Source organism: Centruroides sculpturatus, unplaced genomic scaffold (assembly GCF_000671375.1).
Source record: "Centruroides sculpturatus isolate CEXI.00-Female unplaced genomic scaffold, Cexi_2.0 scaffold748, whole genome shotgun sequence".
Classification (NCBI taxonomy): domain Eukaryota; kingdom Metazoa; phylum Arthropoda; class Arachnida; order Scorpiones; family Buthidae; genus Centruroides; species Centruroides sculpturatus.
Window position 1 is genome coordinate 260,762 of NW_019384939.1, and position 26,475 is coordinate 287,236.

Consider the following 26,475-nt stretch of genomic DNA (forward strand, 5'->3'; position numbering starts at 1 on the left):
TTAAAATAATTTTATTGTAAAACTATATGGATAATTATTTAGAATAAATCTGTTTTATGATAATATAACGAGATTTAAAATAATTTTATTGTAGTGCAACGTAACGTAAAATTACCTAAACGATTTAGAATTATACGAATTTATATTAGAATATGTGTAGATTTTGTCAAGTGTTTACATGTCTAGTCAAATTTGACATTTGATATTAGTATAATATATCGATCCTCTCTGTGATGAAATAAAATATTATATTGTCAATAAAATTGAAGGTCTGTATGCTCATATAAATGTAAATCATCATGTAGTTCTACGCCTTGGAATATATAAAATTAGACATTTTTTTAATTATATTATTTTCTACATAATATAAGTTATGTAATTATGGAATACATACAAATTTGAAGTCGTCTTCTAACTTTTCTGTTGAACAAATGGGACTTTTACTGATATATAGACAGACATCCGACTGCAAACAGCTGCCGATGTTTATTTAGTGTACATTAACCGCTTTTACAACTTCGATAAGGTATTAAACGTAGTTAAAAATTATTTATTCAGTTTTTAAATTTTTTTAAAATTTACTAATTAATCTTTTCTAAAACTTTAAATAACAATCTAACAGTGATTTCGGTAACTTCTTCTAATTAGAATATATACAAAATCTAAATTTGATTAAGATGTATGTGAAGAGAAAACTTTATAAATGTCAAATTTCAAACATAAATGAATAATGCATTTGAATTATTTCCGATGTCTAAGTTTATAATAAAATTATTCTTGCAAATTATAATATAGTACTTTATTTTTTAATTTTGTTTTAAATTTGAGCTATTTTATTTAATATAATTTTGTCAATAATTATTAAAATAATTACCGCAGATTCTCTCTCTAGGTACAAAAAACAGTTTATAAATTTGAATGACAGATGGCAGCACGTGCAATATTTCTTAAATATTAAATTATAATTTTAATTTTAAAAGTGATAAACTGAGTACAACTTATATTAAACACAATACAAAATTAGCATCATTAAAATTTTATTTGAATCGTAATACAAATAATAATTATATTACATTATTTTTCTCCATGTTAAGCCATAATTACCCATGGCCCTTCACCATGGTCTCTGTAAAGCTTTCACTCGTCATTGTATAGTCTCTCGTATAAACGATACAACAATAATAACAACGAACATCCCTTAAAATAGGAAAGTTTCCTTCACCAAAACGAAAATTTTACACGAAACTTTCACATGATTTTTACTATTTTATATAACGAAGTCTTAGGTTTCTTTTTCGTATATTTAATATATTTATATAGGCCTATATATAAAAAATTTATTTACTTAAAAATTTTTTCCTGAAAAATTATGATTCTCTGACCTTCCTTTGGCATAAAAGATCGTATTTACTGACTAAAAAAATATATATATATATTTATATCATATAAATCTTTACAATATGAAAGGCTGTTTCAATATCAGATCTTTCAGGAACTGTTTTCTTTACATATGAAATTTATTTCTCTTTTCTTTTCCCTTCCTTTAATAATATAACGATAGGTAATCACCGAAAGACTATGTTAGTTTTACGTAGTTGATGCAACCAAGGATTTGGTGGTCGATCTTCTTCCGATTCTTCGTCTGCTTGTCCGTTAACCGTTCCGTTTGTTTCTGTGTGTTGCACATCTTCCTCTTTCTTCTCGTCTAAGTTATCCATCGAAGGTGCTTTAGCCAAATTTCCTACAACTGGCTTTTGAACGGAATTTGTTCTACAGGGGAGGGAAGAAATATATTAATTTTGAAGCATTTAGATCTTTAAATTATACTGATTATAAGTATGTACAGCACTTACATAACAGAAACATCTTTCGATTCTTTACGTTGTAAAAGTTGTCTCTTCCAAGGCGGTATGGAATTCAACCTCCTTTCTTCTGCTTCTCTCTTTAATTTTAAAATAATCCGAATTTAGTTTTTATTTATAGATTATATAATAAATAGCGTATTTCCGCGCTTATAAGAACATTTCATATGCAAGAAATGATCTTATACTCAGAATAAGAGCTTGCTCTTACAGATGGAAAATTTTTTAAATTTTCGTCATCACTGATGTAATGATACAGTCAATTTCAGATTCAGTGACATTTAATTTACATTGACATGCTTGTTTTACGTTTTTGAAACATATTATGCTTAGCATATAAGAGCCACTGCTCTTATGTGCAAGCAGGGCATTTTAAAAATGCGAAAACGAGAGATTTTCACATAAGAGTATGCTCTTATTTGCGGAAATATTAATTTTAAAATTGACTTTTTTTAATAACACCAACTTTCATATTTAGATATAAAGGTTTTGGTTTTTGAATGCCTTTTTATATTGAAATTAATAGCAGTACAGTATTTAAGAATCCGGTAATTTTGTGCGCGCTGAAAATGACGTAATTTCAAATTAAACGTAAATATTTTTCACTTTACATGTTACGTAACAAAATTCTAATGTTGAGATAATTATATATTCTCGCTAACTACATAAAAAAAATTTAACTTTCTCCAACAGTACACTATCAGTTTCATTAGGTTTAAATGTAATTTTCTGTAGATAAATGGTATAATTTTTCGAAAATAGAAGTGACATTTATTTTTTAGATACAGAATTACTAAATTGTTTGTAATAACATTAAGATCGCCATAGGTTTTAACTGAAAACAAAATAATATTTTGATTAATCTGAAAAATTATTTTAAAAATTACTGGTTAATGATCATGAAATATTCAGGATTATAGAATATAAATTGGTATTTTCACTANAATTTTATTTGAGCATTATTTAGTTTGAGTGATAATTTAGATTATGCAATACATTTTCGTCAATGCAAACATGTATTATTATGTTTACTTCATGCAGAATTTAATATATGAAGTACTTGTTCAAAAATCCTTTGACCTGAAATCCAGTAAATTATTTATATACAGTATATTAACATTCAGTTTATTTTTTATATCTTTAGTTTTTAAAGTGGTGTATATGACAAGACCATAAATAACTTGGTTAAAAAGGAATAATTCAAATTTTTATCAATATTAATGTAATAAGCTTATATGCATTTTGATATAGGCTCCTCTAGTTAAGAGGAAGTGCTAGTTTAGAAGAAAAAAGTAAAAAGAAAAACATTTAAGTAAAAAAAAATATTTTTTCAGAACATGCTGAAGGAGTAAATTTCTGTTATAGCTTAGATATGTTCAAAGATGGGATGCCAATTGCATCTCATCTTTTTGCATTAATAGTCTTTCAATGCTATTAAATGTCTAGACCAATGGTTCTCAACCTTTTTTTTTATCCATGGACCCCTTTTCCTCTTAAATTTTTTTTGTGGACCCTCATAGACATTGCACAAACATTTGCAAAAAAACCTTATATTTTTCACTAATAAAAAAAAAAAGGAAAACATTCAGAAATGTCACTGTCAAGTGAAGTGACACTGATGGTATGTAATGATCTTTTATGTATTTTTTTTTTTTTTTTTTTGTGGAAATATAAATCATATTTTAATAATGCTATAATTTAATCAATCTGTAATATATTAAGAACTATTACTTGCTTGCTACTTTCAGATCATTGGAAAATTTTTTGAGAAAAAACCATGCAATATATTCATTTTTAATAATAAAATGCTTCATTGTTAAACAAGAGCACTACTATATTAAAAATCATATTTATAAATTAAACAGAGAGCAACATTTTATATTGGATTTATAGAAAGTAACATGTCATTATAAATCTATAGATAATAAGGTTTTTTTCTATTGCCAAGAAAGTGTTAAGCTTTTTATTCAGAGATCATTAAAGAGTAATTCAAGAATGTTATCTTGAGAGAAGAGAAATAGCAGTCAACAGCTAATAAATCANATTCTCTGCCGCAGTACTGATGAAATAAGATGATGTTTGTTTATTCTTTATTACAAGCCATGCATTTTTATGTATTCTAAGAAATTATATGTAAAAAAAATTTGCTCACAGGTGTTGATGTCTGTTTAATAACAATAATAATAGGTTAGTAGCATTACGTAATTTTATTAATAGTATCATATCATACGTTTTTGAGGGAAATAACATTTTGGTGTGCCGTGGTGAAGTCATGGGTGTGCCGCAAGTAGAAAAAGGTTGTGGAACACTGGTCTAGACTATTGTATTCTTATATATCTGCTACTTTTTAAAAATTTCAATTTTTCTCCCTTGTGTTGACTTTATGATTATGTTAAAAATAACATATTTATAAATTTAAAACAAACATATCATATATGTATATATACAGAATAGTTGAAAAGCTTAAATTTTTGCATTGATGACTGAATTTTAATAAATTATTGAATGTGTAGAAGTATATATAAAAATTTTCATTTATTTTCAGAGAAAAATTCTCGGGTTTTTATAATGAATGCATATTGTGTATAAAGATGATCTAAATCCAGTTTGACATGTAACAATATCATCACACAAAATACATCATTCCAATTTATATTCTTATTAGATTGTAACCCTTAAATAATTAACAGTCTGAAAAAACATTGATTTCTTAAAATTATTTTAAGAAATGCAAAATGTTAATTAAATTTGTTTTGCAAATATTAGATAAATATTTAACTTATATTTAATATTTTGAAGCAAAGTTTGCTGACGAATTATTTTTCTTAAACATTTGTGATAACACATTTTTCAAATTAAGTAAACAATCAAATATACACACATCCTCGTTAAAAAATAATTTATATTTTTGATACCGCGTTTCTAAGATAAAATTTTTAAATGTCATGATAAATGAAGCCATTATTTAGTCATAAAGTAGTTGTATCTATAAATATTTTAATCGTATTCTAATTTTAACCCTTAATGCGTATAGATAAAATTAAAAACGCTTGTCATAATAAATGTGGCATTGGCACTAAATAGCTCATTTCCTGCACTCAGAAGAAAAATGAAAATAAATTGTGGATATGTATTTAATTGAACACAGTTTAAAAATGAACGAACAGTAAACTTATTGAAAATAATCATATATATTAAACAGCATTAATACATACTTTTTAAATCACAAAATTTATCAACAAAATTCTTGGCACACACTGCAATCATATTTTTGCCCTTAATTCAAAATTCTACTCAACTTACTTTGCATTTTCTGATGGAATAGTTAACGTGTACTGTGGTTCGCTTTTAGTTAAATAAGCGTGCTGCTCTAGAGATAAGCTAGGCGTTTCCGGTTTATCGGCCCAATGAATAGTTATTTCTTGATTTGAAGGGCAAGATTTAACGAAGGATTCTTCGCTATATGCATTTTTCAAGTACCTCCATAAACCGTCCATATTAGGCGGGAAATCGAACCCTTTCAGCGTTTTGCTAGCCACTCTAGCGTGATGCAATTTAGGCAGAACTTCACAATCCAGATGAGTCACGTGGTCGGCGCATAGAAATTTTGTCTGAGCCGATAACAAGTAATTATTAAGCTTGTTTAATTCTGCTACTAATAAACTGCTATCCTTAGATACCTCCTTTATAAAAAAGCAAAATTTCTGGAAAATATCTTTGCATGCCTTTTCCGCTTCGGAATTATCGTAGTTTAACGTGTCTGTAGGAAATACTTCGTCTAGATATTGTACTATATCGTCGACGTTATCGGTTGCATTATCGTTGTGTGCAATAGCAGGAACTCTTCTGAGAGATACCTTTTTGAAATCTTCGGGAGGTTTGGCTACGTTCACTGTAGCCACCTTAAATCTTAGTTGTTGGTTTTTAGCTTTGATCAACAAGATCATGAATATTCTCTGGCAAAAGGGGCAGGCACCATACCTTTTCCCATCGGCGCCGGCCTTGACGAAGAGGGTCACTTCTGGTAGAGAACTCATGGCGTGCAGTTAGAATGATCTGCTTCTTTCAACCATCTTGGAGGAGACTGGCGTATTCCGCCTTACTAATTATAAACCTGGAAGTGAAGATCGTCTTCTTGGGTTGTTAACAGCATCGTAGGCATAATGCCAATATAACACAGCGCGTTATTTTTAGTAAAGTGTCAGGGTGACTTCATGCGACCAAATTCGCACAAGTCACACCCCTCAGTAGCTGACAATATTCTTTATATTTTCATTCTGATTTTATTTCCATCAATAAATTTCATGCTTAAGTACTTTAGTGTTGTTTAACATCTAAATAGGAAAAAATATATACATTTTTTTATCAAGATATTTACAATATATTAAACTATATTTATTTACTAATATTAGTAGTAATGATAAAATATATTTCGGGATGGAAACAAACTTTTAAAAATGTTAAAGAAAAAATTCTTATGATTAGTAAAAGTTTATTAATATGTCTATAACTTATTCCATTTCATTTTAATACATTTATTAATATATAAATTCTTGAATATTAAATATTCAAAATTTTAAAATTTCCTAATTTTCTAATAAAATTGCACTTTCGATCAAATTATAATTTTTTTAAAACAGAAGTTATGAATCCCATCATACGGAAATAAACATATATTAATTCTATATATTCTTCCTTTTTTCATATCTATCCATCAGCTAGCTATCTTATGAATAATTCATTATCGAAGCATTTAATTAGCACAATTAATTTTTATTTGCATATCATCTTGCTTAACTCTTATTTCTACAATATTTTACCATTTTAAAAGAAAACGTATCCTCAAGTAAATCTTTTTAAATGTCATTTTGAGTAAATCACAAAAAAACTAACATTTTGATCGAAGAATTCGCTGCCTCATTTGAAAAGATGGTCAGAAATTTTTCAAAATACGTTAGCTTTTACTCAAGAATTTGAAAAAGTTATTTGCGCTGTATGTAAATTTTTATTCGCTATTTTAGTGGGTATCAACCTTTCTGAGGCCGCGGAACACTTATTACACGGAGCATTAGCATCAATACATTGAAAAACTTGTAAGCAATTCCATGTTTAGTTTACTATTCTCAGGAAACAATGAAGCAATAAACTAATAAACTTTAATATATTGAATGAAATAAAAACATGGAATTGTGTGCGAATATAGCAAGGGAATAAAAACTAAAATCTTTTCTTTCGTGGAACAATGGTTAAGAACCACTACGCTATTTTATAGATAAAAATTAAATTCTCGCATTTATGTATTATAATTATTTTTAATGATTTAAACTAGACGTATAAGAAAATTAATGAAAAATTTTGAATATAAGTATTAAAATATACAATTTTTTCTGTCTAAAACAGCTTATTAAAATCGTTATTAAAATTTTCTCATTCATTCACTTGTAAAATTTTTTGGCTGAAACCATAAAGCTTACATAAAGTATGAAAAGTTTTATCATACTGTTTTTTCATTGTACTAAAAATAATAATGAAAAAATTTCCCGTTTTCCAAAAAATTAAAAATTTGTATTTTAGGAAATAGAAAAATTTTTAAATTAAAAGTTTCAGTCCTTTGTAAAATAAATTTGAATAACATACATATATTATAACGCCTTTTTTAAAGTACACTACAGGTTTTTAAAAGTTCAGATCTTGGACAGTAGTAGCGATTTATAATTTAATAATAATTATTCAAACATTTTCAAACGAATAAATATAATACAGTACCATCACATCATTANATGCCTAGCACCAATCTTTCCAGGTCAGGTATGCATGTTCGTAGAGTACCCTTATATGGGGGAGTGGGCGCATAAGCTGGTCCAAATTTAAGTATCCTTTGTGCATAACTAGGTACTTGTATACCATCCCATACAACAAAAGGACATGCATGTTGGGCATAATTGGCTGGAAGTTGAAAACGTAGGATCCATTGAAGTTTCCTATGATATTGTTTTTTAAGTTTATCGCTGAGTCTTTCCTGGATGTTAGCTATTTTTGCATTCTCTACCTTGAGCGAGTGTGGGTTTTGGTTGAATATGTAGTTCTCAATATTAACCAGGCTTGCCAAGCTAGAATACAATAACTTTCTAGTGGATCTGATTGCTCTGTTCATGCACATCCATCTGGTTTTAGGAAGTAAGGATTCGTTTCCTTTGGGTAGTTTTATGCGATAAATGGACATTGGAAACACACGTAATTCCTTGCATGTCTTCAAAAAGGCTAGTTTCTCTCTAGCTTTGGTAAGGTTGATAACCACTTTTCGATACTTATTAGTCGGCATCACTTTCTAGAAATAATAATTATCATCTGCACATCAGATTTAACAAAATATCACGTACCTTTTTAATTTCGCATCGGTTAAAGGTTCTATAATTATTATCATCTGCACATCGGATTTAACAAAATATCATGTACTTTTTTATTTCGCATCGGTTAAAGGTTCTAAGGTACGTGATATTTTATTATTGTTTGTTTTTGAAATTTTAGTGTAGTATTAGATAATTACTTAAATAAAATGTTAAATAATTTAAGAAGTTATTTTGTATTTGAGAATTCAAAAACAAAGTATTTAAATGTTATTGAAAAAGAAATATTCTTTCAGTAAGACTTTATTAATGAATTCTGTTTGATTAACTTATTTTTTTCCAGCAAAACAGATTTTGCACTGCTTTTCATGTGAAATAAAGAAGCAAGAATGACACTACAGTAAGTCTATTTTATAAATTTAAATTTGAAAATTAAAAATAATTTTTTAAATAAGTTTTTTTTATTTTTNATCATGAAATATTCAGGATTATAGAATATAAATTGGTATTTTCACTAATAATTCGAAAGATATATATAACTTTTTTATTTTCTAATACTGCTCGAAAATGTTGCTTAACTGCTAATTGTGATCTTAGTTACGTAAGCTTATTAGTGCAGTCCTTTGGTACTATTATTATTATACACTATTGTTATGGTTATTAGTTTTGAAACATTAATTAGGTTTTAGCTGTTTTGTTTTAGTTTGAGTGGTTACAATACATACTTTTCCCACTTCGTCATACTTCATAAAGTAGTTTTACAGTTTAATCGTTATCGTTTATATATATATAATGAAAAAGATGATTTTCCTGTTTAAAAATTAAGGTTTTCTAACTAACTACATCTTAATGCAGGTGATTATGTACTTGAAATCTTCGTTGAGAAATTCGATAGATTTCCTAAACTCAGTAGATGTTACTTTTTAGATATACAGGTAAACATTTTTACTTGTCTTTGTTCTTCTGCTTCTTTCTTCGCTTTATCTGCAGCTTTCCTCGCCATTACTTGGCGTTTCCAGGCAGGAATAACACATCCATTAGCATCTTTTTCTGGAACTTTATCCACAAAATTTTCTACTGAGAACTGCTGTGACAGTTCTATTGCTTTCTTCTTCTCCTACAAATTTAATCTTTGTTAAAACATTTATTTTTTGTCTATATAAATGATGTGTTATATGATACTGCTTACCATTTCTTCTTCAGTTTTACTTCTTTCTTCCTTCATCTTTTTAATGCCTTGTATATCTTTAGATTGCTTTAATTCTGTAATCAAGTCATTCTTTTGAAGTAGTACAGCTCGAGCTACAAGAAACAAATTTCATATTAGTATAAAATTTTAATAAATTTGGACTAAGTGTAAAGAAATTTACATTCTAATTTTATTTTTAATATGACACAAAACAGAATAAAAACTTTATAATTATTCGCAAATTAGCTGCAGGCCAGTGGTGCTCGAGGAAGCATTAGTTTAGAAAATAGCACAACCCTCTGTATCGTGCGCAACCCCGTTGTATTTGGTTGTTGTAGTAGCATCGTTATTACGAAACAGCATTTCGAAGAAGACACGGATGGTTTACGCAGGTAATTCTTTACTTTCTTTAAAATTTTTAAGGATTTTAGCATTTCTGATTGTGGTTAAATTAACAGAACAATAAGCTATGTCTGTTTCGAAGGACATAATACAGCGTCACTTTCAAATAATTTCACATTTTTATATTTCTAAAACAATAACCAAGTAAATTTCTTACATCATTTTTGTATTTTTAAGACATGAATTATTTTGAATTTATAAGTCTTAAAATATTCGTAAATGAATACAATTTAATTTCTATTTAAAGAAATTAAACTGTAATTATTTTTAATTATTAATTTAAAATCTTAAAATGTTCTGTTTCTATTGTACTATTGTTTTTCTATAATCTATTCAATATATATCTTAATTATATTTTGATATCCGTTTATGCTTCCAAAATTATTACACGAGAAATAAAAATTATTTGTGTGTGATTTTAATGAAAAATTTGTTAAGGTTCTATCATATATTTTTAAAAAGATTACTGAATATCCTAGAATTTAATTTCGATTCTAAACTAATATATTATAACATAGGCTTCATTACAAATCTTAACATTGTCAATTTGAACAACGCTAGGATTCCTACTGAATGGTAGATCATCGTAGATTCAATGTTCACACCGATCAATTAGATATTAAAATTGTTCCAACTCAGAAAGCATAATTTCGACAAAATCGATTTATATCTTGTTCTAATCGATTTATAAATTTATAGTTATGCTAATTATAACATCTAGTTCAGATGCCATTGAACTGGATAATGCACCGACCATGCACCGACCATGCACAACGAACTCTATCGACCTTTTTAATTTTGAATTCCAACCTAATCAGATATCGTCTTTCTATTATACTGCAACAGGATAGTCTCAGCAGCACGTAAACAGGAAGAGTTCTACCGTTTTAATATATAATTTCAATCTGTTCTCACCTACAAGTGATAGACTTCCTAATATACATCGACGTTATTTTTGATCTTATAAGAATAGTATTAAATTAAACCAAACGTTTTTATTGTAATACTGGTATAGGTACTTACTTTCTGTAGGTTTATCAGTTTTCTTCAGCTGTATCGTTTGTAACTGTTCCACTGTAACACTGAAAAACTTATTAGGCGAATTAGCACTGGGACTTATGTGGCCATTCATCTTCTTATCCGCCTGATCCGTGACTTGATCGACTCTGGTCACACTCTCACCGGAAATGCTGATTGTGTCACCATCCGGGTCGCCGCCATTCGCCGTTTTGGTATCGCCGTTCACTTCCGGTTCGTCGCCGGATTTTTTGGTCACCTTCCGCAAGTATTCGGAAGGCTTTATGTTCACATCAGAATCAGGCGGTGAGTGAAACTGCGGTGGTATGAAAGGTAAACTTTTAGGTTGACCCCTCACAAGCAGTTTCTTCTTAAATTCTACCGGTTCTTCGTGCGATACTTCTGCTTCGTTGGAGTCACTTTCGCGTTTTTTAGTGGTGATTATGGTCGGAATAGGAGGTGGAGGAGGTGCGGGTTGCTTTTTGGGCCTGATTTCGACTTCGGCTGGACAAGAAACGGTTTCTGTAAGCGGAACCTTAACCACAGTTTCATCGATCTCCTCTTGTTCCAAAGTCTTAGATCCGTCGTCGGATCGGGCATCCTCCACTTCGGATGCCCTTTGTGAGGAGAGGGTCTTAATGGTGCAGCTGTCTTCTTCCGTATCCGTAGCTTGACCAACTAACACGTCAATCAACTCTTGTAAGGCTTGTGGATAGCCTTCTTCGTTCTCCTGGGAGATCCCCTCGTCGGTGCTGAGGCTGCAAGCTTCGGACGATGTCTGTGCTTCGTTATTGGTAGGCGTTCTTACGTGGTCGTCGTAATCGGGTACCGGATCGCTGACGTCAGAAACGCTCATGCAATCGTCGGAGTTATGGTGGACTTCCGCGGTAACTGCGGAGACAAGTTCGGAAAGGAATTAAGTTGAGTTGTGTTTGCCGTTGTTCGGCTTGGCCGATTAAGCATGAGTTGCAAGGAGCTGGTTAATTGAAGCTTTCTGTTCCGGAGCCTAGCAGAAAAACAGGTACACCTCCAACAGTTAACCAACAAGAAAAGTGGATCGGATGGAATTTTCAATCCCTTCTAATCCCCGGGATATCAACAAACTAAATCTAACCTACAAGGTGTAATTGTCAATAAAAGAAGCAAAACCTTAATTGCTATACTAGAATTTTATTCTGTTTAGAAAGAATGGATAAATGATACTCTTATTCGTCATTCTACAGAAAAAGAAAACCCATTTTATATATTAATACCAAAGTCTACCTAAAATTACTTCAAAAAATTGAATTTTAATATTGAAAAAAAATTAATAAGAAGATAACGTTCTGCTTTAAATCAAACCTCTTCGATATTATGATTAAATCAGTCAGGCTATGATTACTCATTTTTAATTTTAATAGGAAAAACCGAAAAATTTACGTAGTAAGAAACTTATAATTAAAAAAACAGTAACTTGATAAAAATAATCTCTATTATGAAGGAAATGGCTAAAATTGATTTTGAATGGTTATAGGAAAATCGCAAAATAGCAAAAACACGAAATCAGACCATGTTTCCTGTTAATTGTCACGGACAAAATTTCAAAACTAGAAAAATAGCATTAAGATTATTCTCTTTGTCAAGGTTAATGACTAAAAAGATTATTTATTTTATTTTCCTCCTCTGAAGATAGCATTGCTTATTTCATGTTCCTTTCGTTTCTCTTTTTTTCAGGAGGAGTAATTCCCATACAAAAAACTAGTTCCCTCAGAAACCACATAAAACACAAACTAAAAAAGTCACACAACCGATAAAACAATTTTCAAAAAAATTCTAGAAAGGAAGTATTGGAGGATAAAGATGTTTTCCTACATTTTAAATTGTGTTAGTTCTATAAAAAGTTTCGTAAATATTTGGTTTAGTAAGTCGGAGCGATTATTTTGGGGTTTTTGTATGTTAAAAGGACAGATGCGTTACAGACAGACAATTTGATCACACTTATATTCGAAGAAGAAGAAAATTACAAATTTGATCAAAGTTAAATGTTTAGCGTGAAATTTTTGTTTAGTAAAAATTAAACGATTCCTTTTCCTACAATTTTCTACATTACGGAAAAGTTCAGAGCCATTGTTTTTTTATTTTATATGAATTCAGATTTAAATAGAAAAGCGCTAAAAAACGAAATGGATAATGATCAAAGTTTTATTTTATAGAGACTACTAACAACATAAAATATCAAATTTCTCTGCAATCTCAAAGTTATTCCATATTTTTCATTTGTATGTAAACGCAATGAAAAAATCTAAATGTTATATAAAACTAATAGAAATGAACAAAACACACTATCATAAATCAATTAAATTCACGTTCTTAAGAATGAAAATAGTAATATAAATCTATAATTTGTGCTTATCAAAATGAGAAACGCTCAAGCTTTATCAGGTATTCCTTAAAATCAATTATTACACAATAAATCAAAATCTTGCAATAATTACTATCTTTACAACAACCAGACATGACCTAAATTTGACTCTTTGGAATCAAATGAACCATTCTACAAGTAAAATATATTTATGAAAAGCGATTAGAATAGTAGGCTAATTTAACTTTATATATATTTTGTCAGCTATGTAAAGGGTAAAATATTTGTTTTTTACTTCTAATCTGATAATAAGCTGTGCAAACATAATAAACATTCGATTTTTATTTAAATGGGAATAGAAGGGATTGAAATAGGTTAAATGAAATTTTTCGTGTAGAGAACTTATAAAGGACAAAAATTTTAATAGTTAACTTTAAAATAAAGAATCATTGAGAAAATGATTAGTAAAGGATAGTTTATTCATAGAGCCATTAGATGAAGCATTGAAATTTTAAAATATATATTTAAATTTATAAAAATTAGCATTAACAATTTTTATTGCTTCAATAAAACATTAATACTAAATTTTGCAATGAAATTTAATTACTTATATTGACTTAATATATAAGCTAATGTCTAGAATTATAATTTTATGGTTTAAGACTAAATATATAAATATAATTTCACAGATTATTGTCAAAATTTTTATCAAATCATCCGGCCTAATTTTGGTAAGAAGCATAAGGATATGTTTCATATTATGCAGTATATTGTTATGCTTCTTATCAAAATTGATTTTATTTACTTAAAAGATTAACAGGTTTGAAAATTTCATTCTAAATTTATTTCTTGTTTTAAAAGATTCGTAACAATTCATTCCAAAAAATACTTACCTAGATGGGTATTTGACTTGAATGCTTCTTGCTTTTCACTTCCGAATAATTTTTTCACTCGATCATCAGAGGTCATATTAGGTTCATGGAGAAAAAATGGCTGTTGGGACCCGGAAGGTGTCCCCGATGTAGATTCAACAGGATGGGTAGTGGGTTCTGTTTTTCTGCTGCTACCTGAACTACTCCCGCTGGCACTCCTCTGATGCTGCTGAGCATTCGGTGGCGTATTTCGAACTTGGACCGGTGGATGATGGTGGTGGTGATGATGAGGTCGACTTATCTCTCTCCTGTCCCTTCTTCCGGCGTAATAATTCCAGGAGGGCCCTCTAACCGACGAAACTGTACTGTCGGAGGGGTAGTCCTCTGTACAGCTGTAGCTCTCTTCTGATGCTGTCGACTGGCAAGAACAACCGTCCGAATCCTAGAAATATCGGGATTGGTTCAAGCGTACGATACAAATAGGACGTGAACATTCAAGGTTGAACTCGGCTGGTCAGAACTTGTAGACCGTGACAATTCGGGAAAACTAGAAAATGTGATCGATCAACGTGCGGGATTCTTAAAGATAATTAAATATCTGCAACCTTACTGTTCAAATTTTGCTTTGTATAGCCTACATGTACAGTACAAACACAAAAGTAGCTGGATATATTGTTTGTTAACATACTAAACTAATAATAGTAATTAAATAAACCATCAGTTTATTTGAATCGAAAAAATAATTTAAGGAACTAGGAACGTATAAGCATACAATTATCTAACGATACTACCAAATTAAAATAATTTATTCCGATATAGTATAAAAATTAAATTTCAAATTTATCGAAAGATATTTATCTTAATATATGTTTCATACTGCATAGTTTTTAATTATCAGATTGATTAATTACTGTCACATTAAATAATGAACCTCACCTGTTCCTTCAAATTTCCCATATTATAATGCAGTATTTGGAAAAAGACATGATATATAAACCCACTGAAATAATATAGGTTTTTACGAAAACGGTTTTTTATTTATTTTTAATCTTAGATTATATTTAATAAGATAATGACTCACGCATGAGTCATGATATTGCTCACCTAGAGAGTTCTAAATGATCTTAGCGAATAATTAGATCAATGATCCATTAGTAATGCTTTATAATGAAATTTATATATACTTACCATCCTCCTGTGCCCTGAATAGGATCGACTAGGTGCCGATGTCCTACAGGTGCATCTTCTATGACTCCTGAAGCCATTTTGCCCATTTGGTGGTATTAAATTAGATAAACTTGGATTATCTTGATGGCGAGGATCAGATGCGTGAGCCACCAGCAAAGCCAGACACTAAGTTATTTATAAAAATATATTTTTATTAGTAAAAACAAGTATTTTTAACAGAAAAACAAATATCACAAATATGTTTCCAACTGTGCATCTTATCCACAATAAAATTTGGAATGTGTTCGTAAAATATTGACAATTCATAAGAAGAGATGCCCCTGATGAAGTGAAAATTTACGTCTTTTGCCTCGTCGAAATTCTTCATGGATAGTAAATATTCTTTAATAATCAATAAGCGTAACATGAGGAAATCTTTAAGATCGATTGATCTTTAAGATAATCTATGCCAATAAGATTAGTTTCTATCTATCTTATATACATAACGATATTGTAGCTTATTTATGATTGAATGACACTAAAAAACTGTTATATCATACATGTAATATTAAAAGAGTATCATTGTTTAACCGATTTTCAAATATTTAAATTACTATTGTTATAATCCTTATTTAGTGAAATATTAGTTTCCATTCCTTATTGTTCTTCATAAGATTTTTTTCTGTTACTCTTTCGTAAAATTTGTAATTAAGTGAAAAACTTCAAAGCACTAATTTAATTCTTTATATTATTAAATGCAAAATAAGTCTGGCGTAATCTTTATGAGAAAAACAAACTGATATGAGCTTCAGTTATGAACCATAATGAAACAGGCTTAAACAAAAAAGAACAGGTTGTCATTCATCTTTCAAAGCAGTAAAGCATAACAACTAATAATTGTTGTGTTTATAGCCCATCAGATGCGTAACTGTGTCTTAACGTATATCAGATTTTAAAAGAATGATTTTTTTATTTAAAAAAATCAATTAATTTTATAATAATTAAAATGGAGAATTAATTTAATGAAATATAGGATTTTAATAATGCCAAGATTACAATTGATGGCTAATTAGTAATAGTACGTTGTACCTATTTTTTTACATAAAACACAATGTTTAAAATTCTGATGACTTTGCATTTATCACACAGACTTGAAATTATTAAAAATTAAAATATAAATTAATTACTCGTGAAATATTCTGTTAGACTGAATGCAATCATATTTCGACAGAATAAAATTCAATGGGAATAGAAAAGAGAAAAACAATCTGATTGTAACAGGATAAGAATAAATAAAAATGCCACTTCTTTCAAGAAACACATCAGTTATTTTGCCAGTTTTCTATCAAAAAATATTTTCTCTCCGTCCAGCGATGCTTAACCACCTTGAAATTATCTTTATACGTAAATAAAAACTACGGCGTTATTTTATTTTAGTAAATACTCTTGTAATTGCTAGTGGCAATCAACGAAGTCTAGAATTAAAAAAAAAAAAAAAAAATCTCTTCCTCACAGCCAAACTACTTACTTGCATATGTTCATTTTCTGCGGCATCGTTTAAAGGGCTTTTGCCATATTTATCTAGCAGAATTCGTCCTCCATGCTTCAACAGCCATCTTAGAGTTTCCTGATGACCTCTGCTTGCTGCAAAATGGACGGGTGTTGCGCCATCGTTGTCTCGAAGATTTGGATCTACGCCTTGTTCTTCCACCTGAAATACAACGTATTGTAATATTCTTTGCTTTATCTGTAAACCAAAAATTTCTGTTTAGAAACTCACCATCCACTTTACGCATTTGGTAGCCCCCATTTGCGAAGCAGCGTGGATGGGTGCCATTCCATCTTTGGCCCTCAGATATAAAGAGCCACTTGCTACTAAAACGAGATATTTTAGTACATCCAAGTGGCCCTCTTGAGCCGCTAGATAAACGGGTGTCACATTGTTTTCCATTTGAGCATTGGCACTGAAAGTAAAAACGAGTTTGATGAATATATAATAGAAAAAATGATATAGCGATTTAATAACAGATTAAAACTTTTAACTACTGTGATATTTGAAGTATGTCACGTCAGTCATATCTAATGTTATATTTATTCCAGCTTACCAGTCAAAGGTGTTATCTAAAGATTTAAATTACCGATTTAATAGTTTATATGAAAAACTGGTTATCATAAAATTTGCTTTTAAATAGCTTTTCCTCCCCATTTCTGGTATCTGTTATCATGTATGATACTTAAATAGAGATGGGTGTTGCCTAAGTATCAATCTTCTCTTCTTCTATGATTGATTAATAATATATCTCGAATTTCATAATTATTATGTGACTAATATAATGTTAATCTTGAATAAAATTGTTGAATATAATTTCTTAATTTTTTAAATCACTATTACCTTAATGCATAGAGAATAAGAAAAAAAATGATAAAATTAAAAAACTCAAATCAAACATCGAATTGCTTGAAGACGAGTTCAATACATTACAAAGGGAAAAAAAATATCTTCAAAGGTTTCTTTTATTAAATTTTCAGGAAATTTTGAATGAAAATTGTAAGAAGGGAAGCGTTAAATGTATTAATGTCAATACTCTAAATATTTTAAACAAAATTCAGGAAGATTAATTTAGAATGTGGAAAATTTAATTAATTGAAAACTATTAGAAAGCAAGCCTCATTGATTATAACTACAAATTAAATCTGTCTCCTGAAGGAAACCAAACTTTATAAAATTATAAGCTTCATATTTTTCATAAACTTCGATGCGAATAAAATACTTATTTAATTCTATTCATCTATCGTTTACATGCCTATAATTTTATCATAATTATAAACCCGTACAGTTTGCCATTACCGAGATTCTACGAATTTTAGCATCTAGATTTTCAAATTTATCTGTAAATTGCTTGTACGCACCTGCGATCATCTTAGTTTTCTTCCCCGAAGGAAGTCACTCTCGAGTAATTTTCAAATTATATTGTATAAGTAAAAAATACCTAAAGGGTATTTCGAAAGGTATACTCAGTCTTCAAAGAACGCGTAAAATGTCAAAAGATAGACCTTAATCAATGAAGTGTATACCCGGGTAAATGCCGGAAGATCAAAAGGAATATCTTTCCCCTGGGGGACGATTATCAGGATCTAGTTTCCACTAAAATACATTCAAAAATCAAGATCTGAATGACAAGCAGGAAGGGAGGGAAGGAACTTCTCATAATACAGTATAAGGAAAGCAAAAAAAAAAAATTAATGTATCAGGTTCGTTGGTGCGTTTCGTATGAACTCTGCCCCGATTACTCTTTCGTTTATTGGAATTACTGTTTGTTTAAATATATATTTTTTATAAATTACGTTTTAAAGCTTTTCTACATTAAGGACAGTTTATATAAAAATTCGCTTATTAAATGAATCATCTAAGTTTTTCAAACTCTTAAAATAAAGCATGTTTCTAAATTTATTTATATTGAGAATAGACCGTGTTCCTTTACGCAGCGATCTGTAAGCATCAGTATTGCTGTCTGACGTCACAGAGAGTTTGCTTCAGTAGTTAAAAGAACGCACTGTGTAGACACGCTTGAGACAGACCGTTCCACGTCTACATCCGATAACAGACGAATAAATATAAATAATTTAAAAAATAAACATTTCAGCTGTGAGAAGGAACACGTTTTTGTAATGAAACGTGCATTTTTTTTTTTTTGTTTTTGTTTTTACAAGCGTTATTTATGAATTAATCTGCGTGTAAGAACGTAAGAAAATTCTGTATAGTAGTAAAACACTTTTTATTTACTATAAATAACATCAGAATATAAGATGAAATGAACATATTTAAAATGTAAGGAAAAAAATGTCATAAGCAAAATAGCCTATAAAAATTTAAATGAGAGAAAAGTTGCACCGTCAGTTGAATATAAGATTTATTGTAATTTATTTCCATTATAAAAGTCATTAGTATGTGTTAAACACTAGCAGATATACAATATTGTACGAGTCACTTAGATTTTACAAATACGTGTGCCGGGCTGTGAACGGCTCACGTATTTGTAAAATTAAGTGACTCGTACAACATGGAATTTATATAAAACGGAATAATCAACAGCGTTATAGGGGGTCGACTGTATTAAATTTAATTCTATATTTACTGTATTTCATTAAAATAATTCTAAAATTGTAAAATATTAAGAATTAGAGAAAGCATTACAAAATAATTCAATGTAAAAGAATAATTATATAAAATATTCTTTTGGAAATATTGTATACAGGTATTGCCCCTTTTTAAGAATTTTTCATTGCGTTATTATCGAAAAAATAAACGAACATCATGAATGACACGGAAAAATATAATGATGTGAATGTGCAATTTCATACTGTTAATATGTAAAGTGTACAGTACCTGATAATTAAACATTGATAGTGTCTACCTGTCTATTATCTCTATACCTAAATGTCTATTTGCAATTGTAGGAATAATAATGGCATACCAAAAATATTATTTCTCATGATCTACATAATAATCATAAAACGATTTCGTAAATAGTCCATGAACAAGGGTATTTAATTGTTTCTCAGATAAAAAAAAAAACTGATATATTGTTTAAAAATTGGATAAATATAGATCTCGATTATTTAATATTTGGTTCGTTATCGTTAACAATGTATTTAGTTTCATTTTAGATTATCTAAAGAACTTTATTGTGATTTTTATTTTGGAAATGTTTTATAAAAGTACACAGTGAAGACTATCTCGAAGGATCAGCAGGACAATTTGATCCAAGTCTTATATTTGAGGCTTGTTAAACGTTAGTATATTAAAAAAAAAACAGGCTTGAAATAAGTAAGCATCCTTGATTTTTCCCGATTTCTGAGAATCCTCGAGAACGCGAAATGTTAAAAATGATTATTCCTACCAATATTATTCATAAAATATAAATTTAAAATCAAGATTCAGTCTGTTTCGTGAGAATTATTGTCGACTAAACTTAGATGATGACAACTTGGGTCATCGGATTGATAGAAGTAGAACACACTTGTTTGATGAACCGATTAACCCAAACTAGACCTACATTTTGACGCCATCGATTCACGTGACCCTAAATCGTTCCCAAACTGTAAAATCAAATATTTAAAATAAGAAAAATTTTATATATTTATTATTTTGGACGTAACGAAAATAAAAATATAACATTTTAAAATATTACACAGTATTTAAAGTTTAAAATATTTTCTAATATATACTATACATTATGAAGGCATAAGGTTGATTAAGATCAAAATATTTAAGGATTTTTTTTCTAAAAAACTATTTTTTATTTAAATTTATAATTTTTTTCTTTTGATTTTGAGTTTCAGAATAGGTTCATATAGGTCAGCGCCATCTCGTGTAACTGAATACAAACATTATCGTAACGAAAATAAATAAATAATAATGTTAAAAATATGGAGAAAAAAATCAAATTAAAAAGATTTCAAAAAAATCGTGTTACATATCTATTTAATAAAATAAATGGACGAATTAACATTTTTTTGCAAAATTCCCTAAGACAAAATTTGAATAAATTAAACAAAAGACGTTTCGGGTCGCCAAACTCTGAGATCAGTTCATGCAAAAAAATTCGAAAAAAATAAATAAATATTGTAAAAGATAAAATAAAAAGTGCAAAATAATCATTAGACTTGTCGGATTTTTCAGAGCGAAGAGTATTTTTGTTTACACGTGCACCTGTACGGGAACAAAAATAATATTTACATATATATAGATTTCGAGATTTTCCATAGTAACATCTAATGTTATAATTACATTCACTTTAAATAGCATTTTTGTATGATTAATACTTTATAAACTTCTAACCTAGCAGTGACAGAATGAAAAGTAAGTATATTAATCATGCATAAGAGAGTAAAGGACAAAGAATACAATACAAATGTCTTTGCCCCTTCTGATGGCATTTCTAAGAAGTATTCTTATCTCCTTCCTGATTTTATTTTCTAAAACTTAAACAATGAGCTTCTTCTATGTGCTAATAACGACGGGACGAACATAGAAAGTGCTTTGTGACAATTTTAGTAGCAGAATATGAATAAAAGCGTAAAAAAAGAAAACGATCCTCCCACTTCTTCGAATATATAACAGGAAATTTATGCGTTAGCGCGACTTACAATGCGTTTTTAAATATATAATATATATTTAAATATATTTTCTACTTATATAGAAAAATAATAATCTGTCTTCTAGATTATTATGTAAATAGAATGTTAGTAGCAAATTTGAGGAAATTATAATGTAAATAGGAGATTAGCGAAATGTCCGGTTGTCATACCGTAGCGGCATTAACATGTTGACGTAAACGAGTAGGCTCCGTGTTGTTATTGTAATGATAGATGATAAGCTATTGTTAATGTAATGTGCATGACGTATTGAATAATATTTATGATAATATTACAGCTGAGTAATTCGTGACATGCTAAATAACTGTATGAGATTTCATCCGTATGATGATAAAAATGTATTATTTATCATGTAGTTTAAAATATTACCTTGATCACATTATATCAAAGTAAAACAATCATAAATATCTAATGATTTAAAAAAAAACATTAAGGAGGAATGTCTAAATTAAGACTTCTAGTCTAATTATATTCATTCGATGGGACATTATTTCAATCTAACGATTTGTTTGTAACTAATGATTATAATAATTATCAGAAGTAAAATTTTTAATGTATTAACGGTTATATAAATAAATGTCACTCCCGTTTAAATATATTAATTTCAGTTTATTCCATTACTTCTATAATAACAATCATTAACAGCATTAACTATAATGTTATCTATAAAATTAGAATAGTCAATAACCGGAAGAAGTTATTAGGAATGTTTTTTTTCATTTGGTAATTATATATAAATGCTAATAACAAACTTATTGCATTCTCTCCTGAATTACATATTCAATTTTTTTGTTGAGTTTGTAACCATTATGACTTTTTAGAAGAAATACTTCAATTATAAAAGGACTTGCATGCAATCATATGACAAATGATATTTTTGAAGAAATGGATACGGTTTTGAATAATGTACAGTACAAAACCAGAATAATTATCGAGTGTACATCGTAAAATGGTCTCTTCGATATCTCTCAATCTATACTAATTTCCTCGATTTTTTTCGGCTATGGTAAATCACAACAGGTGTGCGTAGAAGTATCATTATCTATGATATTTTTTCGTATTTTTCTTTTATATGGTTCTGGTTTGTTTTTATACTATTGTAAATTGTTATAAATATCATGAGAAAATACTTTGTAATATCCAGGATGCGATTAATGAATGTTATCACGTGAGATTTGATTGATTAAATTAATAAATTTTTAAAAATATAATAAGCTGTAATGATCTTAAAGTGTAACAAAATATCCTGGGAAAAATATCTAAAGTAAAAAATATCCTCCTTTTTTCATAATTAAAATAAATACTTGGACCCGCTAGTGGCCGAGTGGATAAAAACCACTAAACACTGACCAACGGGCTGGCCACGTGGAATTTTCCGGATTTCCTTCACGTTCACGCCTAATAAGGATTAGTCTTCCATAGAAAATCCTTCTATAATACACCCCTCCTTGGCAGATCGCCCACGTGTTACGTTGTAAACCTAAACCGAAATAAATCTTAAAACCTAATAATATTTTGCTAACTGTTCGCAGCACGACAAAGAATTTGAACCAAGTAGAAATATCCTCGTATATATTTGGTTACTGACATGTCAGGAGATATCAAACAAGATAAGCCGCTACCCTTATATACAGTTAATTAACAATATTTTAAAACACAATGATTCAAAATTAGAAAACTGGATTACACATTAAAATTCAATGTAATAAGTTTCTAGATATCAAAGAATTGTTTATCTTTATAAAGCTTAATTTATTCCACTTCTTTCTAACAGTAAGAACTTGAATGGTAATAGAATTGAAAGTAATAATTTATCAGCGCTGTCAAACTATAATATAAATAATTCGCTCTTGCCAAAATAATAAATGATTTTATTTATTTTTTTAAATTAATGATATTTCGTTTTAACACATTCACACAAAGAAAGACATAAAATATTAAATTATTGGAATTTGGATTAAATTTGCCATTTTTAAATAATTAATCTCTACTGAAATCCTTTTATATATTCGAGACAAGTATGCTCTGGTGGCATTCAACCAACAACAGGCCGATAACAGCTTCTAGCATAACACTACATGACCCATTGTAAACATGACAACCTATATAAATAACCTTAACTGCTTCATAATGAACAATTATTGTCATAACAATAACACAGATACGGCAACATGCAAGAAATGTTCTTATCTGTTATCTTGTCAGAATAAAAAGAAAAACATAAAAGTAAAAAATGACACACGATTTTCCACTAATCGAAAATTAAAAGAACTATCTGGAATTTCCGATATAACTTGTAGGTTTATCTTAACATAAGTTGACAAACTTGATCGAACAGGATGATTTTGGCATGCTTTTCAATAAATATTTACGAAATAAATGTAAATTAAACACGTTTAAAATCAGTAAAAAGAATAAAAATTTGTGGTTTTTGTATGTCAATTTCTGGTTTGAATTTTTTCTTCTTCCGTAGTTTTTTCTTCTTTTTTATATGAAGAATTTTGTTCTTTAATATTTATTATGTATTAAATATTCATAAATTTCGTTTATTAATAGCCAATTCATGATAATGAATAGTTTTGAAAGTAAGATTGATGAATTACAGGTAAAAATATTATTAATATAATGCGGTTATCCGGTGTTTCTCCAGACGGAGAATCTGAATGTTAAGCTGAAAACCTCTGGCGCATTTTGCGTGTGTGTGTGTGTAGAGATAAGTAGCAAAATTTATAATATATATTGAGAATATATTGCTATTACAAAAAATCAGCGCATTATGGCTATATGGCTAGTCTCAATCTTGTCTTACATTGATAATCATTTTCATTGCGGATCAAGACTAACGATTACGTGAAACACTAGCACTTTAATTTGTTCGTATGTTAAGTAACATTTTATAAACTATAAGTTAAACCCATTATAAATGGAACTGACCCACATGGGGTCGATCAAACTGGGAAGGGATGGGGAACAATGCTTCGACCGTATCACCATTGATAAATTATAGAGGTGCGGACTGGGTTCAAACAAGGATCCCCATGCATTAGACCAAAATCTTATCACGTAGCCGTAGAACCGATATAATGGGATCCATCGACAAAAGAAGGATGAGGAATGATGCTCTGATTCGAATTGATGATGATAAAGATCTTGATCAGAAACCTGAATTCCTCGAGAAAATCTACTAGCCGACCATTTCGTAATATAAATCCTAATAAATTTTTAAACTGCTAACTTCTAAAGTTTCAATATAAATAGTAGACGACTATAATTATTTCCAACTTTAGAAATTTTGTTAGATATCTTGAAAAATCGATTTTTAAAATAGATCCCCATTAGATAAAAATCGTTCTTTACATAAAATGTATTCAAGAATTGTTTTTAACCATTCAACGCGAACAATTATTGTCATTAGTACGTTTAAATGCGTTTAAATACAATAAATTATTATTCTAAAGTTTACGTTTCAGGAACTCGATAATTTGTAGCTATTAATGTACCTAACGAATGTAAATTTATAGCTATTAATAAAGATCTCTATCGAATAATCTTAATCGAACACTGTAGTTAAAAATTCTGATAATTACAGGTTTCAAATTTATTTCATATTCGGAGGGATCATTAAAACCAATCATATTTCAATAAATATTTTTTAAAAATTAAATAAAATTTCGCGAATTAGACCACCTGGAGCAGTATAGCGTGCTTAAGACAACTTCCAAGTGTTCCCTCATCTCACTTTACTCGATATAATCAAAAAGTACCGATTCTGTACACGGGCCTCGATCAGATAGGCTGTCACGAATGCATTTGATTGATGAGAAGGACATCAGTTTCAACACCCGACAACTAACGACACGAGATAATTCTTGTTCTCCAACTATGTACTTTGCACGTCGTGAGCTTAACCTAAACTATTAATTTCGCTTTTTAAATCTGGTTATGTTAATACGTTCCCCATGGGGAACAATGTTTGTTGTAAAACTTAAGCAAATTCGCTTCGATAAGCAATTTTCATTAAGGGAGATAAATATGTCAAATTATCTTGTTGTTAAAAAATTTTTTACGAATTTTAAAGAGGTGTTACGTTATTTTATTTTATTTCTGTATGTGATTGATCAGTTCGATAAATAGTTAAGCTGTCTGCAAAATAGCAATTTTTTTAAATTAAATCTTGAACTTTTATAGTTATTGCACGAAGCGAATGCTTGTCCAATTTAATTGCTGTAATGAAGACGTATACATTTTGATTTTCATTGTTGTGTAATGAATTTTTCGTAAATTATTATGTAAATTAGTTTTAATAAACTCTTGTAAGTTATTAGCAACGACATCTTCGAGAAATTAAGCAATTAAGAAGCCATCCATCTTGTGTAATTGTACTCGATTTTTCCTGTGAAAAACAATTTAGAATATTTTCTTGAGATTGCTTTATTATAAATTGATTTATATCACAGTATTGTTTTCCAGTTATAAATAAACGTTAGTAACTTAATATTTTTCATATGAATTTATTTCTAGTTATTTTCATATTTTACTGAAAACATCAGTTTCAATCAGATACAAAAATAGCTTAACATGTTAGATATAACTAAAAGAAACTTCATGGAATTAATGTAGTTTTTAATAAACTAATTTAATGATCACGCTCATTGATTACCAAAGTGGGCGCTACTCCTTTGAGGGAGGCAGAAGATTCAAGGGAGCGCTGGAAGGAAATGAAGTAGGAGTGTTAAAAGACAAGGGAAATAAACCATTTTGAAACAAACAAAAAATATAAGAAATACACCACTAAAAAGCGGGGTTATCCAGTTAATTTCAATTGCAATATGGCAAAATGCATATAAAATTGATAACATTTTCATTTTCTCTACATGGCACAGTTAAACAACAAAAAGATTTCAGAATGGCAAATTCTAAATTTTATATTGTGAAACGACTATAAAACTCAAGACGGTCATTGTGAAATCAATTAAAATTAATAAATCAAGCAAACAAAACTGAGAAACTTAATCCGATTAGCATAAGCAGAAATTCCATATGCGTTTCTAAGCTTCCAAACTTCCTAAGCTTTGTTTTTTGTTTCTAATTATTTACGGTCTTGTTTACGTTTTAAATC

The 26,475-nt window shown here is 29.0% G+C and overlaps 2 protein-coding genes and 2 long non-coding RNA genes across 6 annotated transcripts in view; 2 read left to right on the forward strand and 2 right to left on the reverse strand.

Annotated features, from left to right (window-relative positions):
• The window catches only part of LOC111632096, a 28,027-nt gene extending 24,147 nt beyond the window's left edge, over nt 1–3,880 (forward strand). Inside the window, exon 3 of the long non-coding RNA XR_002757809.1 lies at nt 3,611–3,880. This is a non-coding gene — a long non-coding RNA (uncharacterized LOC111632096). The remainder of the gene's footprint in view (nt 1–3,610) is intronic.
• Nucleotides 885–26,475, reverse strand: part of LOC111632091 (espin-like) — a 74,479-nt gene continuing 48,888 nt past the window's right edge. For 2 of the 3 annotated variants that reach the window (XM_023376453.1, XM_023376454.1), the window contains 9 exons: nt 16,978–17,161; nt 16,726–16,908; nt 15,219–15,383; nt 14,052–14,472; nt 10,824–11,708; nt 9,399–9,511; nt 9,159–9,326; nt 1,854–1,942; nt 885–1,770 (listed from right to left, as the gene is read on the reverse strand). In XM_023376453.1, coding sequence (XP_023232221.1) covers nt 1,566–1,770; nt 1,854–1,942; nt 9,159–9,326; nt 9,399–9,511; nt 10,824–11,708; nt 14,052–14,472; nt 15,219–15,383; nt 16,726–16,908; nt 16,978–17,161 — 2,413 coding nt within the window. In that variant the 3' untranslated portion in view covers nt 885–1,565. The remainder of the gene's footprint in view (nt 1,771–1,853; nt 1,943–9,158; nt 9,327–9,398; nt 9,512–10,823; nt 11,709–14,051; nt 14,473–15,218; nt 15,384–16,725; nt 16,909–16,977; nt 17,162–26,475) is intronic. The other variant, XM_023376455.1, reaches the window with a different exon arrangement.
• Nucleotides 4,784–6,194, reverse strand: LOC111632092 (chloride intracellular channel exl-1-like). Its single transcript, XM_023376456.1, has one exon. It carries the CDS (start codon nt 5,897–5,899, stop codon nt 5,162–5,164), a length of 738 nt encoding a protein of 245 aa, XP_023232224.1. The 5' UTR covers nt 5,900–6,194; the 3' UTR covers nt 4,784–5,161.
• On the forward strand, nt 12,593–14,177 carry LOC111632097. The gene is made up of 3 exons (XR_002757810.1): nt 12,593–13,433; nt 13,848–13,978; nt 14,056–14,177. It is a non-coding gene; the product is annotated as an uncharacterized LOC111632097 (long non-coding RNA).

Excerpts from the sequence above, each read along its gene's own strand:
- LOC111632092 (XM_023376456.1), bottom strand. The coding sequence starts at position 5,899 with ATGAGTTCTCTACCAGAAGTGACCCTCTTCGTCAAGGCCGGCGCCGAT.